This window comes from Nicotiana attenuata, unplaced genomic scaffold (genome assembly GCF_001879085.1).
Source record: "Nicotiana attenuata strain UT unplaced genomic scaffold, NIATTr2, whole genome shotgun sequence".
Lineage (NCBI taxonomy): Eukaryota > Viridiplantae > Streptophyta > Magnoliopsida > Solanales > Solanaceae > Nicotiana > Nicotiana attenuata.
In genome coordinates, this window is record NW_017672257.1 from 55,361 (window position 1) to 69,324 (window position 13,964).

The 13,964-nt window shown below is 39.4% G+C and overlaps 1 protein-coding gene across 1 annotated transcript; it reads right to left on the bottom strand.

Moving 5' to 3' along the window:
- Positions 1-493: 493 nt before the first annotated feature.
- LOC109212485 lies at positions 494-1,105 on the bottom strand. Its single transcript, XM_019376134.1, has one exon. It carries the CDS (start codon positions 1,103-1,105, stop codon positions 494-496), a length of 612 nt encoding a protein of 203 aa, XP_019231679.1.
- Positions 1,106-13,964: the final 12,859 nt, after the last annotated feature.

Sequence of the window (13,964 nt, forward strand, 5' to 3'; positions counted from 1 at the left end):
AGCAAATTCATGATATTATGCCAAGTGTCACGGTGAAATATTAACATGTGTAAACTTTTAGGACCAACTTCCTATAAATTTGGAGATTCAAAGAATAAATTAGAATTAAAAAAAAACTTACAAAGTTTAAAAGAATTATTTCTATCAGTTATTCACAGGTAACTTTTTTTACATAGAAATAGAAAGAAAACACTTCACGATGTCTAACCAACTCAGAAAAATAGACTCCCACGTTGTTTCATTAGTTTTCTACAGATAATTTTTTACATAGAAATAGGAAGAAAACACTTCACGATGTCTAACCAATTCAAAAAAAGAAAGAAAGACTCTCAAGTTGTTTCATTAGTTTTCTATTTAATTTCTTTTTTGGTAATTAAACTTTCATTTACCAGGGAAATTTTTACAAGTAAATCAATAACCCTTTACATATATCCTAATCATTCTGTACCACTACCCCCTTTACTTCTTCCTTATATCTATAACATTAAACTATTTACCAATCTAATCTACCTAAAGCCTTTTCTACTCGTTTGTTGCTTCTACAATGTATCTCTTGTATAATCCGCTTGCCCAGCATCTCCCATTTCCTCTCCTTTTCTTCGAATATCCTGGCATTTCTTTCCTGCCATACATGGTATACACATGCCGCCAGTGTCATCTTATACAACTCAGTGTTTGCATTTTGTCTCTTCACCCAGTCCTCAGCCCAAGCTAATTCCTCATTCCATCCATATACTATTCTATTTATCCCTTGCCATTGTAGCAGATTACCCCACAACTTAGCTGCAAAGGAGCATTCAAAAAATAAATGTTGTACTGTTTCATTCTCTTTTGTACACAGGACACACATCTGATCAACTTTCACTCCCCATTTACTCAGCCTATCTTTAGTGTATAACTTCCCATGAGCTGCTATTGTTAGTGTGAAAGTCCATCTTGGACATCCAGCATTTCTGCACACCAGTCTTTTCCAGCTCACTTTGTTGAAACTTCCTCTCAAAGCATGATATATTTGCTTGATTGAACACTTGCTCATCCTTCTGATGTCTTCAAATGTGAATCCTGCTTCTTCAAAAGTCTTCTTTGCTTTCAGAATCTTACTCATCATCTATGATGTGTGCTTCAGTTGTACTTCCCAAAATAAATAGAAAGAAAGGAAAACAAAAATACTCCACGATTGTCTTCCCAAAACATGGGCATCAAAACTTAACTCCATAAATCAAAAACTGTCTCCTACGCAAATAATGCCCCAAACAACTGCTCCTCCTTTTATTTTATTTTCCATTCCCTTTTTCCCTGCTCAAAATACACAACTTGGCAAATATGGCTTCAACACTTCATGAAATTAGTCAGACTTTAAGCAATTTAGTGCAATGGAACTCAAAGTTAGAGTCGTTCAAATATGGAAAATCCTTGATCGTTTTAAGCCTGAAATATCATATTACATAGAGTTGATTTTACAAGATATAAAGGTAACATATTCAACTTTAAATAGTTTTAAAGTTTCTCTCTTTGCTGGTTTAATAGATATATTTTTCATAATAAACTGTACTAATTAAACGATCATGTGTAGTACCGGTATTCTGTTTCTAAAAGCTTATCATCGAAAAGTTAGCTATTAATTTCTTTAGGACAAACGTACAAAATTTTTGCTTATATACGAAACGATTTTGTGTAGTACAAATATTTCTATCTGTTTCTTAAAGTTGGACTCACAATTATGTTTCTTAAGTGTCTAAGAAAATCGCCAGTAATTCAAATCCTATATAAAATGTTCTTTAATTGATATGGAACTCACTGTAGAAATTATGCAATTCATCTATACCGAATCTTTGTACTAAATAATAGATATTATGTTAAAATATATCTTTGGAAAATAACAGATATCAGTTAAACTCTTTATCGACAAGTTTGTTGTTAAGTTTGTTAGGACGAACATAATGAAACTTGGCTCATATATGAAACGATTGTGTGTAGTATAACTATTTTTCTTTCTGTTTCTTAAAGTTGGCTTCACAATTGTGCACTCTTACATATATGTAATTTATTAGAAATATGATACATCCTAATAATGAATCTGTTTTCATAGGTTGATCGTATACATGCCTCCATTGGAAAGTATGTAATTAAGTTTTTTAGGACCAAGATAAAGTTCAAAATGTGGTAAAAACAATAAAAGAATTTACAATTAGTTGTACTGGAATGACTTTAGCTATGAAATTTATTTTTGCTTCTCCAAGTAGTTTTTGAAAGGAAATGCTGTATAATTTAATCATTACTTAGTTTACTCTTTCAGTTAATTTTTTTTCCTGAACATGTTAGTTATTTGAACTAATTGAATGTTGAATATATTTGTTAACCGATGAGTTTTTGGTGCCCTATGAACTGCTATTATGCAATTTTCAAGTGGTCATTTATAGGACTATTCTTTATAAGCTGGTTGCAGCAGCTTTGGTGGATTTAGAGCTGCATTTTTAAGGGTTTTAGGTGACCTTTTTGGACTATTTTTGTAGGATCTTTACGCTGCATTTTTGTGTTGGTTTTCATGGTTGATTTGACAGCAGCTATGGTAATTGGAACTGATTTAGTGGTGTATTTAATGGTTAGCAGTATAGTTTAACCAATAGCTGGAGCAGTTCTTTGTATATTAAATACGCGTCTTGAATTGCTTCAAAATATCTACAATTGCTTCAGCTTTGTAATGACCCGACCCGTCATCTCATGAGTTACCGCTCCGTTTCCCCCATTTTCTGCTTCTTTATGCTTCATTATCAGTGTCTTGTGTGATCGAGTTGGCTTTGATTGATTTTGGAATGAAATGAGACACTTAGTCTCTTAAAGGAAGGCTTAGTTTGGAAAAGTCAACCGGATGTTGACCTATGTGTTAGAGGGCTCGGGTATGGATTCCGATAATTCGGTTAGCTTCGGGGGATGATTTATGACTTAGGAGTGTGATCGAAAGTGATTTTGGAGGTCCGGTGTAGAATTATGCTTGAATTGGCGAAGTTAGTATTTTGGCGAATTCCGGTTGATAGGTGAGATTTTTATCCGAGGGTCGGAATGGGATTTCGAGAGTTGCTGTAGCTTCGTTAGGTGATTTGGGATGTGTGTGCAAAATTTTAGGTCATTCGGAGGTGTTTTGGTCGGGTTTTTGATCAAATGCGTGTTTCGGAAGTTTTAAAGAACTTAGGCTTGAACTCGATGTAATTTGATGATTTTTGTGTTAGTTGAGGTGTTTTGATGATTGGAGCAAGTTTGAATAATGTTTTAAGATGTGTTGGTACCTTTGGTTGAGGTCCCGGGGGCCTCTGGGTGATTTCGGATGGCTAACAGACGGTTTTTGGGACTTAGGATGTTGCAGAAATTGCAGGTTCAGTGTTGTAGACATTTGTTCTCTGCGATCGCAGGAGTGTCTCCGTGATCGCATAGAAGGATTTTGAGGGGATGTTTGATTGTTCAATGTGATCGCATACTGAGGGTTGCGATCGCACAGTGTTAAGTGTTGATGAATTGCGATCGCGGGGGGGAGGGGGGAGGGGGGGTCTGTCGCGATGGCATAGGCTATTTTGAGGGACTGGAAATTTTGTGCTCTGCGATCGCAGAGGTTAAGATGCGATCGCATAGAGTAAGCTACAGTGATCCGGGCAGAATAATAAAAACATTTCATCCGCGAACCCAAACCCATTTTCCACCATTTTTGAGCATTGTGAGAGCTACTTGGGAGCATTTGAAGAGGGATTGAAGGAGATTGACTGGAGGTATGTTTTATGAGTTAAAAACAAGATTATATCGCGGAATTATCCTTGAAATTCATGGAATTTAACTAAAAATGAAAGAAACTAGGCCTTGAGTTTTTGATATTCAAATTGGGATTTGATAGGTCATTTGAGCTCGGATTTGAGAGTTCTTGGTATGTATGGACTCGTGGAGAGATAAGGAACCCGTTGATGTGAGAATTTCTGAGATTCGAGAAGTGGGCATGGGGCTCGGATTTTTGCTAATTTCGAGATTTTTAATATTTTTTGATTATTTTTATTGGGTATTGTTCTATTGGCATATTGTGATGCATTCGTTGTGGTTTTGATTAGATTCGACGTGCGTGGAGGCCGATTTGAGGGGCAAAGGCGTTGCGAGCTAGAAATTTCATCGGTTCGAGGTGAGTAATGATTGTAAATGATATCCTGAGGGTTTGAAACCCCGGATTTGCACAACGTAGTGCTATGTTGAGGTGAAATACGCGCCTTATGACGAGCGCGGGGTTATTTACTACTGGGGATTATTACTTGGTCCGTCCCGTTTGATATATTACCGCGTATTTAACTGAGATATGTTTGTTATCAACATGATTTGGGCTTCTTGCCATATTTTGGGCTTCATGCCGACTACTTGAGTCCTTCGTGGATTTCTATCACTCCTTCCTCACTATTTGATATATTACTTGAACTTAGTCCTATTGATTATACTATTTTACAAATGCAGCCACTTTAATCGAATTTTAAGACTTAAATTTATATTTTCACTGTTGTTTGGGCTGAGCACTACTATTTTATTGATGCCCGATGGGCTTATGATGTTTTCTGGACTGAGTGAGGCCAAGGGCCTGAGTTACATTTATATGCCACGAGGTGGCTGGAGTGACGTGAGAAGGCTTTCAGGCCTTAAGTGTGATGTGAGGAGGCTTTCAGGCCTCGAGTGTGATGTGAGAAGGCTTTCAGGCCTTGAGTGTGATGTGAGGAGGCTTTCAGGCCTCGAGTGTGATGTGAGAAGGCTTTCAGACCTTGAGTGTGATGTGAGGAGGCTTTCAGGCCTCGAGTGTGATGTGAGAAGGCTTTCAGGCCTTATGTTGATATAGCGCTTGGGCCGTAAGGGGCCCCTCCGGAGTCTGCACACCCACACTGAGCGCGTGTACCCATGTGATATGATACTGAGTCGAGGGGCTGATACTGTTCTAAGTCGTGACAAGTTGGTATCAGAGCATAGGTTACTAGGTCTCACAAGTCATGAGCAGGTTTTGTAGAGTCTCGCGGATCGGTACGGAGACGTCTGTATTTATCCTCGAGAGGCTGCATAACCTTTAGGAAATTTCTTATTCTTGGAATTCTTATCGTGCGTCCTTGATTCAGCTTGAAATGTAACTCTTGAAATTTCTTCCACGCATTCGCATACGCGCATGAGCGCTCAGTATCAGATGTGCCTTGATGGCTTGTGATTCCACGATCGAGGGGCGAGATGTAATCTTTGTGAGTTTGATGTTGGGCTAGTGTGGAGGACTTTAGGCTGAATCTTTGCCTATGGCTTAAGCACCGAGGTGCTGATTGTGTGAGCAAGTGTTTTGAACTTATATGTTCGGTGTTGTCCCTGTTGGTGGGAGTGACGGCTGGTTAGCTACGTGATGAGTATGTTAGTTCTGCGACATGTATTTATGTGACTTGGAAGTGACGAGGGAGGTCTGCCGGATGATAAATGAACTATTAAGTTTATGATTTCCATTGTGATTGGATGTGTAGCTCCGAGTTATGGGCACGTGAAGAATCTTTTCATGTCTCCCAGTTGGGAGTGAAGTAAATTTCATGTTGCAGTATGAGTTCAGACTCAGGAAGACTAAGTAACTGTGTAATGTGTATGACGGTGGAAGGCATACAGAAATATTATATTGAGGCGAAGCAGGTGGGTTATCTCATGCGGAGTGTTCTAAAGTGGTGTGATCCTTATGTGTATGTTAGGAGATCTCATGTGTAATTGAAAAGTACGTGTTGAAATTTGAAATTTTGGGTCGCTTAAGAGAGTGGGCTTCACTATTGCGGGGATGCATGCGAGATTTGCAGAAGATTTACAGTACTAGATGATCTGTGTTTTCACAAGCTTACAAATGATTTGAGTTTAATCTCACCATGGTATTGGGGCATCAATAGAGTAGAAGTGTCATGAGTTATTGAGTGTATCTGGACCTATGGCTTTGAGCTAAGTTGGGGAGTCTGCCGTGAGCAGTGGATTGCACGGTTAGGTGCTAGGTTGGTCCCAGTTTGGGGAATGCGAGTGAATTAGCTATGACTAGAGTAAAGGGAAGTTTTGACAAAGGTTATATTATGCTTCACAGGGTATGAGAATCACGGGATGTCTAGAGTATTGTTGGTAAAGAATGCTCGGCGCGTAGAGCAGGAAATTGCTTGGTTGTATTGGGGTGAGGATTGCTTTCTGCAGTATCGGAGTGCCAATGAGGCACGAGTGGTTTTGTTCGTTGGGTCAGGTAAGTTGTAGTTTGAATAAGAGTGAATGACTTTCGAGAATGGTTCTAATGTGTTCAAGATTTCTGCAGGAAACGATCAGGTATTTTAAAGTTGCATGTGTGGTTAGAAACTGTGTTTTCATTGGAAGAGGTTCAGATTTGTGGTATTTCTATGTTAATTATAGGGTTCTATGTATCAGTGTCAGGAAAGTAAAGGTAACGGATTCGGATTCGCAGGCAGTTCTTCAGATTAAAGTATTCGAGAGCGTGATGTTTCTGGTAATACTTGAGAGGGTATTCAGCGGCTTATGGGTCTTAGACAGTGTAGTCTTATGCTTGGGTCTCGTGTGGTAAGCCTGGATTGAGAGATTGTGGTACTACAGCAAGAGGGATGCATCAAGTTGGAAATGAATCAGAAGGAAATCCAGATAGATGGAATAGTTTGATAATAGACCAAATCGGTATGGTAAGGACATGATCAATTCTTCGTATGTGTTCGAGGTAATAGGTTCTAACAGGTATTTTGCAGCAATGCTCATGGGCTTTGATGGCTTGCTTAGCTTGGTCTAGATAGAAGGATTCAACCCTGGCAGTTTAATTTGTGCAAACGGAATTGGGAGAGTTCTTATTGATCTCTACCGTGGTTGGAGAAGTGCATTTTCTACGAATGTGAGAGGCATGTGGCGTGTAATGATTTTCTTCTAGATGGGATCAATGGAAGTACTTGACTAGTTGAGCGCATAGATGTCTGTGGCTCGGAAGGGAGATAAAAGTTTTCATGTTATCCTTGGATGGTATGGTATATGCGGTATGTTGTAGAGGATCGAGACTGGCGTGTGCTAGGTTACAGTTCAGTTTTGAAAGGAAGTTCATAAAACTCTCAGGCAACGGGTAGCCTCAAATGATTAAGGATATGGTATTGGGGTGTAGACTGGGTGTCTCAGTGTTGGGTTATTCTGGACTATTGCGCTATGGGCTATGCCGGAACGCCACGGGTTGAGTGGCGAGGTGCTCGGATTATGTGCTAGCAGAGTGGGTTGTATTTCAAAGACCAGCGGACAGCTAGGGAGGATTGCTTTTCTTAATTGGGCCTTCGTGATGGATGTCAGTGCAGAGGTTTCTACCATTGATTCAGTTCTGGTGTTGAGGGACTTTTCGGATGCATTTCTTATGGCCGGGCATGTCGCCGGGCAAGGTTGTGGATTTCGGTATTGATTTGGTGCTGGGCACCGTATTGTATTGCTCCGGTAGGAGCTGTAGTAGTGGAAGGAGCAGCTTCAGGCTTCCTTGATGATGAGTTCGTTGGCAGGTCAATGTGGATGCGTGTTCTAGCTTGAGTCGGCTTGGTTGGCCCCGATTTGCATTGTTGAAGGATAGGTCGATTCGATTGTTATTGAGTTTGTTAGTGATCTGGTAGATCTAAGAGTTGCTTTTCTATGTTGCGAGACGTTATGATTTGTTGGTTATGGGCACATATGGTGCGGTTCCATTGGGGATTCATAGTGGAAGTCGAGCGGGAAAAGTATTTGGGTGTTGCTCGGTGAATGAAGTATCGGTTATGACCTATCGGGTTGCATGGTATATGCTATTTGTCTCACCGTGGGTATGATGATGTGCTTTGGTTCCAGACGTCAAATGGTGCGTGATTGTCGATTTTGAGCATAGTGACTTGAGGTGTGCCACGTGTAGTAGTGTTTGGATAGGATCGCGCATTGTAGCGAGGCTACATGGAGATATGACCTTTCAGGGTAGATTCATGTTTTCTATTTCTATGATGTGAGACGGGGTCTCAGCGTTGTGTTGTGATGGTACTGATGAGCTTGAGGTACAGCTCTTTCGTTTGAGGTCATTTTCATGATTTGAGTATATTCAGACCGTTTCTTATTGGTGCGCGAATTATACAAGTTGTGGCTTAGGACTGTATTGGTGTGTCACGTCACCAGAGTGGTGTGTTGGATTCGAGGTGATCGTTGGGGTCATTAATGAATACGATCGGATTTGATTTCAGCTTGTTGGAAGGATAATGTCGAGGTTCGGCTCGGAAATCTGTTGTGGTATTAGCCAAAAGGGAAGTGACTTCATGAATGGTTGACCTGAGAGATGGGTATGGTTTATTGCATGTTTCATTTATCATTAGCAGTACATCGAAGTGTTGGAACAAGACCTTTGTTGATAAGAGGTTTTCTACCGGTATTCGGGTGTTGTGTGCAGCTGCTGTGAATAGAAGTTATCGTTTCGAGTGTTGGAGTTATGTGGTATATCATATAATTGCACCTGAGGTTGCAGGTATGGGTTATTACAGCTGGTTTGGGCTTATTCTGAATAGAGATATGAGGTTCTGATCTTGTGTATGGTTTCAGAAGTGAAAATGTGGTTCTATGGTTTATGGGCTAGATTGGACTGTGTAATTTCAGTTAAAAGGTGTTATCGGACCTATATGGGATAGGGTGACGTGGGATTACCCCCGGGTATATGCATGGTAAAGTTATTCAGCTATTGGTTAGCTTCTAGAACAACTCTGGGTACGCTCGGGGACGAGCGTTTATTTAAGTTGGGGAGGATGTAACGACCCGACCCGTCGTCTCATGAGTTACCGCTCCGTTTCTCCCATTTTCTGCTTCTTTATGCTTCATTATCAGTGTCTTCTGTGATCGACTTGGCTTGGATTGATTTTGGAAGGAAATAAGACACTTAGTCTCTTAAAGGAAGGCTTAGTTTGGAAAAGTCAACCGGATGTTGACCTATGTGTTAGAGGTCTCGGATATAGATTCCGATGATTCTATTAGCTTTGGGGGATGATTTGTCACTTACGAGTGTGATCGGGAGTGATTTTGGAGTTCTGGTGTAGAATTAGGCTTGAATTGGCGAAGCTAGTATTTTGGCGTATTCCAGTTGATAAGTGAGATTTTTATCCGAGAGTCCAAATGGGATTCCGAGAGTTGCTGTAGCTTCGTTAGGTGATTTGGGATGTGTGTGCAAAATTTCAGGTCATTCGGAGGTGTTTTGGTCGGGTTTTTTATCAAATGCGTGTTTCGGAAGTTTTAAAAGAACTTAGGCTTGAACTCGATGTAATTTGATGATTTTGGTGTTAGTTGAGGTGTTTTGATGATTGGAGAAAGTTTGAATAATGTTTTAAGATGTGTTGGTACCTTTGGTTGAGGTCCCGGGGGCCTCGGGGTGATTTCGGATGGCTAACGGACGGTTTTTGGGACTTAGGATGTTGTAGAAATTGCAGGTTCAGTGTTGCAGACATTTGTTCTCTGCGATCGCAGGAGTGTCTCCGCGATCGCATAGAAGGATTTTGAGGGGATGTTTGATTGTTCAATGCGATCACATACTGAGGGTTGCGATCGCACAATGTTAAGTGATGATGAATTGCGATCGCAGGGGGGTCTGTCGCGNCTGTCACGATCGCATAGGCTATTTTGAGGGACTGGAAATTTTGTGCTCTGCGATCGCAAAGGTTAAGATGCGATCGCATAGAGAAATCCGGGCAGAATGTTAAAAACATTTCATCCGCGAACCCAAACCCTTTTTCCATCATTTTTGAGTATTGTGAGAGCTACTTGGGAGCATTTGAAGAGGAAGGAGATTGACTGGAGGTAAGTTTTATGAGTTAAAAACACGATTATATTGCGGAATTATCCTTGAAATTCATGGAATTTAACTAAAAATGGAAGAAACTAGGGCTTGAGTTTTTGATATTCAAATTGGGATTTGATGGGTCATTTGAGCTTGGATTTGAGAGTTCTTGGTATGTATGGACTCGTGGCGAGATAAGGAATCCGTTAATGTGAGAATTTTTGAGATTCGAGAAGTGGGCTCGGGGTTCGGGTTTTTGCTAATTTCGAGATTTTTAATATTTTTCGATTATTTTCGATTGGGTACTGTTCCATTGGCATATTGTGATGCATTCGTTGTGGTATTGATTAGATTCGACGTGTGTGGATGCCGATTTGAGGGGCAAAGGCATCGCGAGCTAGGGATTTCACCGGTTCGAGGTAAGTGATGATTGTAAATGATATCCTGAGGGTTTGAAACCCTGGATTTGCACAACGTAGTGCTATGTTGAGGTGAAACACGCGCCTTATGACGAGCGCGGAGTTATTTACTACTGGGGATTGTGACTTGGTCCGTCCCGTTTGATATTTTACCGCGTATTTAACTGAGATATGTTTGTTATCAACATGATTTGGGCTTCTTGCCATATTTTTGGCTTCATGCCGACTACTTGAGTCCTTCGTGGATTTCTATCACTCCTTCCTCACTATTTGATATATTACTTGAACTCAGTCTTGTTGATTATACTGTTTTACAAGCTCAGCCACTTTAATCGAATTCTGAGACTTAAATAGATATTTTCACTGTGGTTTGGGCTGAGCACTACTATTTTATTGATGCCCGATGGGCTTATGATGTTTTTTGGACTGAGTGAGGCCGAGGGCCTGAGATACATTTATATGCCACGAGGTGGCTGGAGTGACGTGAGAAGGCTTTTATGCCTTGAGTATGATGTGAGGAGGCTTTCAGGCCTCGAGTGTGATGTGAGAAGGCTTTTAGGCCTTGAGTGTGATGTGAGGAGGCTTTCAGGCCTCCAGTGTGATGTGAGAAGGCTTTCAGGCCTTATGTTGATATAGCGCTTGGGCCATAAGGGGCCCCTTCGGAGTCTGCACACCCACAGTGAGCGCGGGTACCCATGTGATATGATACTGAGCCGAGGGGCTGATACTGTTCTGAGTGACTAATATTGAGCCCGAGGGGCTGATACTGTTCTGAGCGATTGATATTGAGCGCGAGGGGCTGGTACTGTTTTTGAGTTATTGCCCGAGGGACGAAATTTTATGTGCTCATCTTGCATATTTACTTGCCTTTTACCTGTTATACTGTGGTATTTGTGCCCGAGGGGTGGATTTTTTGTGCTTATCAGCACTAACTGTTTTGAAATTATTTCGTAACTGTTGGAAAGATCATTTTAAAAAGAGATTTAAACTGAGCCAAGAGATTTCCAAAGATTTCACAGCTTCACTGTTTTCTCAAAGGATTGTACCCTGCTTCTTTACATCATGTTGGTTGCTTTACGTGATTTCTTACTGCTCAGCTATTATTTACCTTTATTACTCACTGAGTTGGAGTACTCACTTTACTCCCTGCACCTCGTGTGCAGATGCAGGTACTCTATTCACCCGGTAGCAGGTTTTGGGCCGATCAGAGACAGAGTTATATGAGTTAAGGAGGTGACTATCAGCGTTCGCAACACCATGTTTCTCTCCTTTGTTCATTATTCCGGTTTTGTACATTTTAGACCTTGTAGTAGATTTACATTCTGATAGATGCTCGTGACTTGTGACACCCCGATTAGGGCTGTGTCGGGTTGTGCTTCCGTTAGTTATATCATTAAATCATATTTAAACTGTTTATTAATGTTTAACTATTTTTGAAAAGGCGATATGGGTTTGTTGGCTGGCCTTGTCTTCACGAGAGGCGCCATCACGACCGGGTTCGAGAATTGGGTCGTGACAGATAATCATTTAAAATATGAGAATTTCATATAATAGATATAGGAGACATCAGGAGGCTAGCATCACAATTGAGAACTGATGGAGCTGGCAGTTGTGTTACAAATTGGGAGGTATAAGATTGCTTGATGAGATTTAATAGTTATTGTTAACTTTGACCTATATTTTCACAATTAGCAGTCCTCTGCTGCTTATTGTTGGACCTAAATTAGGCATATGCTACTTCAGTTTTAAATAATAGAAGTTGTTGTAGAAACAATACAACTGTTACTACAAGTTGAATTCTGTTTCATTTTAAATATTATATAATGCATTTGATATTTTGGTCAAAGATCACGTATTTATTGTTTTAAACCAAATACATAACGGAACTAACAATTTCTGGGAATATTAGCAATAATGTTTTGTTTGGAATATGTCTGACAATGCAATTGGTGCAATTTCCTATCCAAATGCTATGTTGCTAGAGAAAGTTTAGTTTTCGATGACTCTTATGTTATTCCTAATTACATGTATTTTGTGCAGCAACTGTTTGGCTATTTGCAAACCGAGACAGCGCTACGGCCAACACAGTTGGCAAAAAAATATTTTAAAGAAAAGCTTTTGTAAGTTATTATTTTATTCCTAATGCTTTCATTGTTGGCTAAGTTCATGCAGTCAAACTCATTAAGATTATTGTTACTGATATCCACATTGTGGAGTGCTCTTGTTGATTGGTAATTGAAGAAGATGCTTTGCTAATTGGAACATTCACAATATTATGTATAACTGATATTATGTCCGCAAAATTTATCTTTGGAATGATTTTATAAATTAATGTCATTCCAGTGATCCGGTGAAGCTTCCACAGTTGCTATTGAACCTGACTTAATATCCCTGGAGTATTTGGTCTATAATGCTGAAAAAAGTATATTTAAGGCTCACTTTTGCAAAATTATGTTTCATAGTCACTCGAGTCATTTGAAGGGCATCCTTATATATGGTTATTATAGAGTAATTCCTCTATTACTCCATCCATTCCAATTTATGTGAATTTGTTTGACTGGACACAAAGTTTAAGAAAAAATGAAGACTTTTGGAATTTGTGGCCTTAAACAAGTCAAAAAGGGGCCCAGAGTATTTGTGTGGTTATAAAAGCTTCTCATTAAGGATAGAATTGTAAGTTTAAGTTAGATTGTTTTCAAATTTAGAAAGGGTTCATTCTTTTTGGAACGGACCAAAAAGGAAATAGGTTCACATAAACTGGAACGGAGGGAGTATTTAAGTTTACGTTGTAGCATAAAAAGTATGGATTCCTTAAATCTGGAGCTTCGAGGTCTTTTCTCCATTTAATGGATCCTAGATTTGAACATATTCCACCGATACAATTAAATGAGATGGAACTTAATATAGACCTGTTCATAAACTTGTGCATTTTATGTGTATGTGATTACTATGATAGCATCTGAGGTACTGTGCTTATCAATTATAAATTTCTGTTTAAAATTATGTTTGTTGCAGTATATACATTGAAATAATCAAATAATTCATATAACTTTCCCACTCATAATGCATGTTTGCTTTTATTTTTGTAATAATAGTTGTACATGTGCTTCTCCACAATGACAATTCAAAGTAGAATTATTTGGTTACAGTGAAGTAGGAAAAAGAAAAATAAAACCTCCAGTTTATTACACCCACGACTCCACCAGTTTATTACACCCACGACTGATGTCTTTCCAAATGTGGGCTTGAAATAATAATGCTAATGTACGGCCATAACTTATTCTTATAGACATTCAACCTATCAAGAAAATAATTATTTAATTTAGTGACTTTTATCCGTGCCAACAAATCTGTTGTTTTGAACTTTCATCAGAAGTTGAAGTAGACAATTTTTGTCATATCAGATTATTATTCCTGCATTTCATTTATACACAATATCACTCTATTGCCCTATTAAATACAGGGAGAGAAGTATGTTTCTGCTTAAAGTTGACCTTACTGCAGAAGTATTTTCTCTTATTGGTTGTTGAACGTGTGTAACTTTCAAAAGCAATTCTTTTAAAAGTTTTGGCGTGGAGATACACCGTTTTATCAACCTCATGAAGTTAGGTCACAGAAGAGGTACACACCGCTTCTCTTTTCTTTACACTTCCTTTCTTCCCAGTCCTTCTTTCCTCAAATAATTCTACTCATGAATGATAAAACTTTCTGGAAACAACGCGTCTTGACTAAAAAAG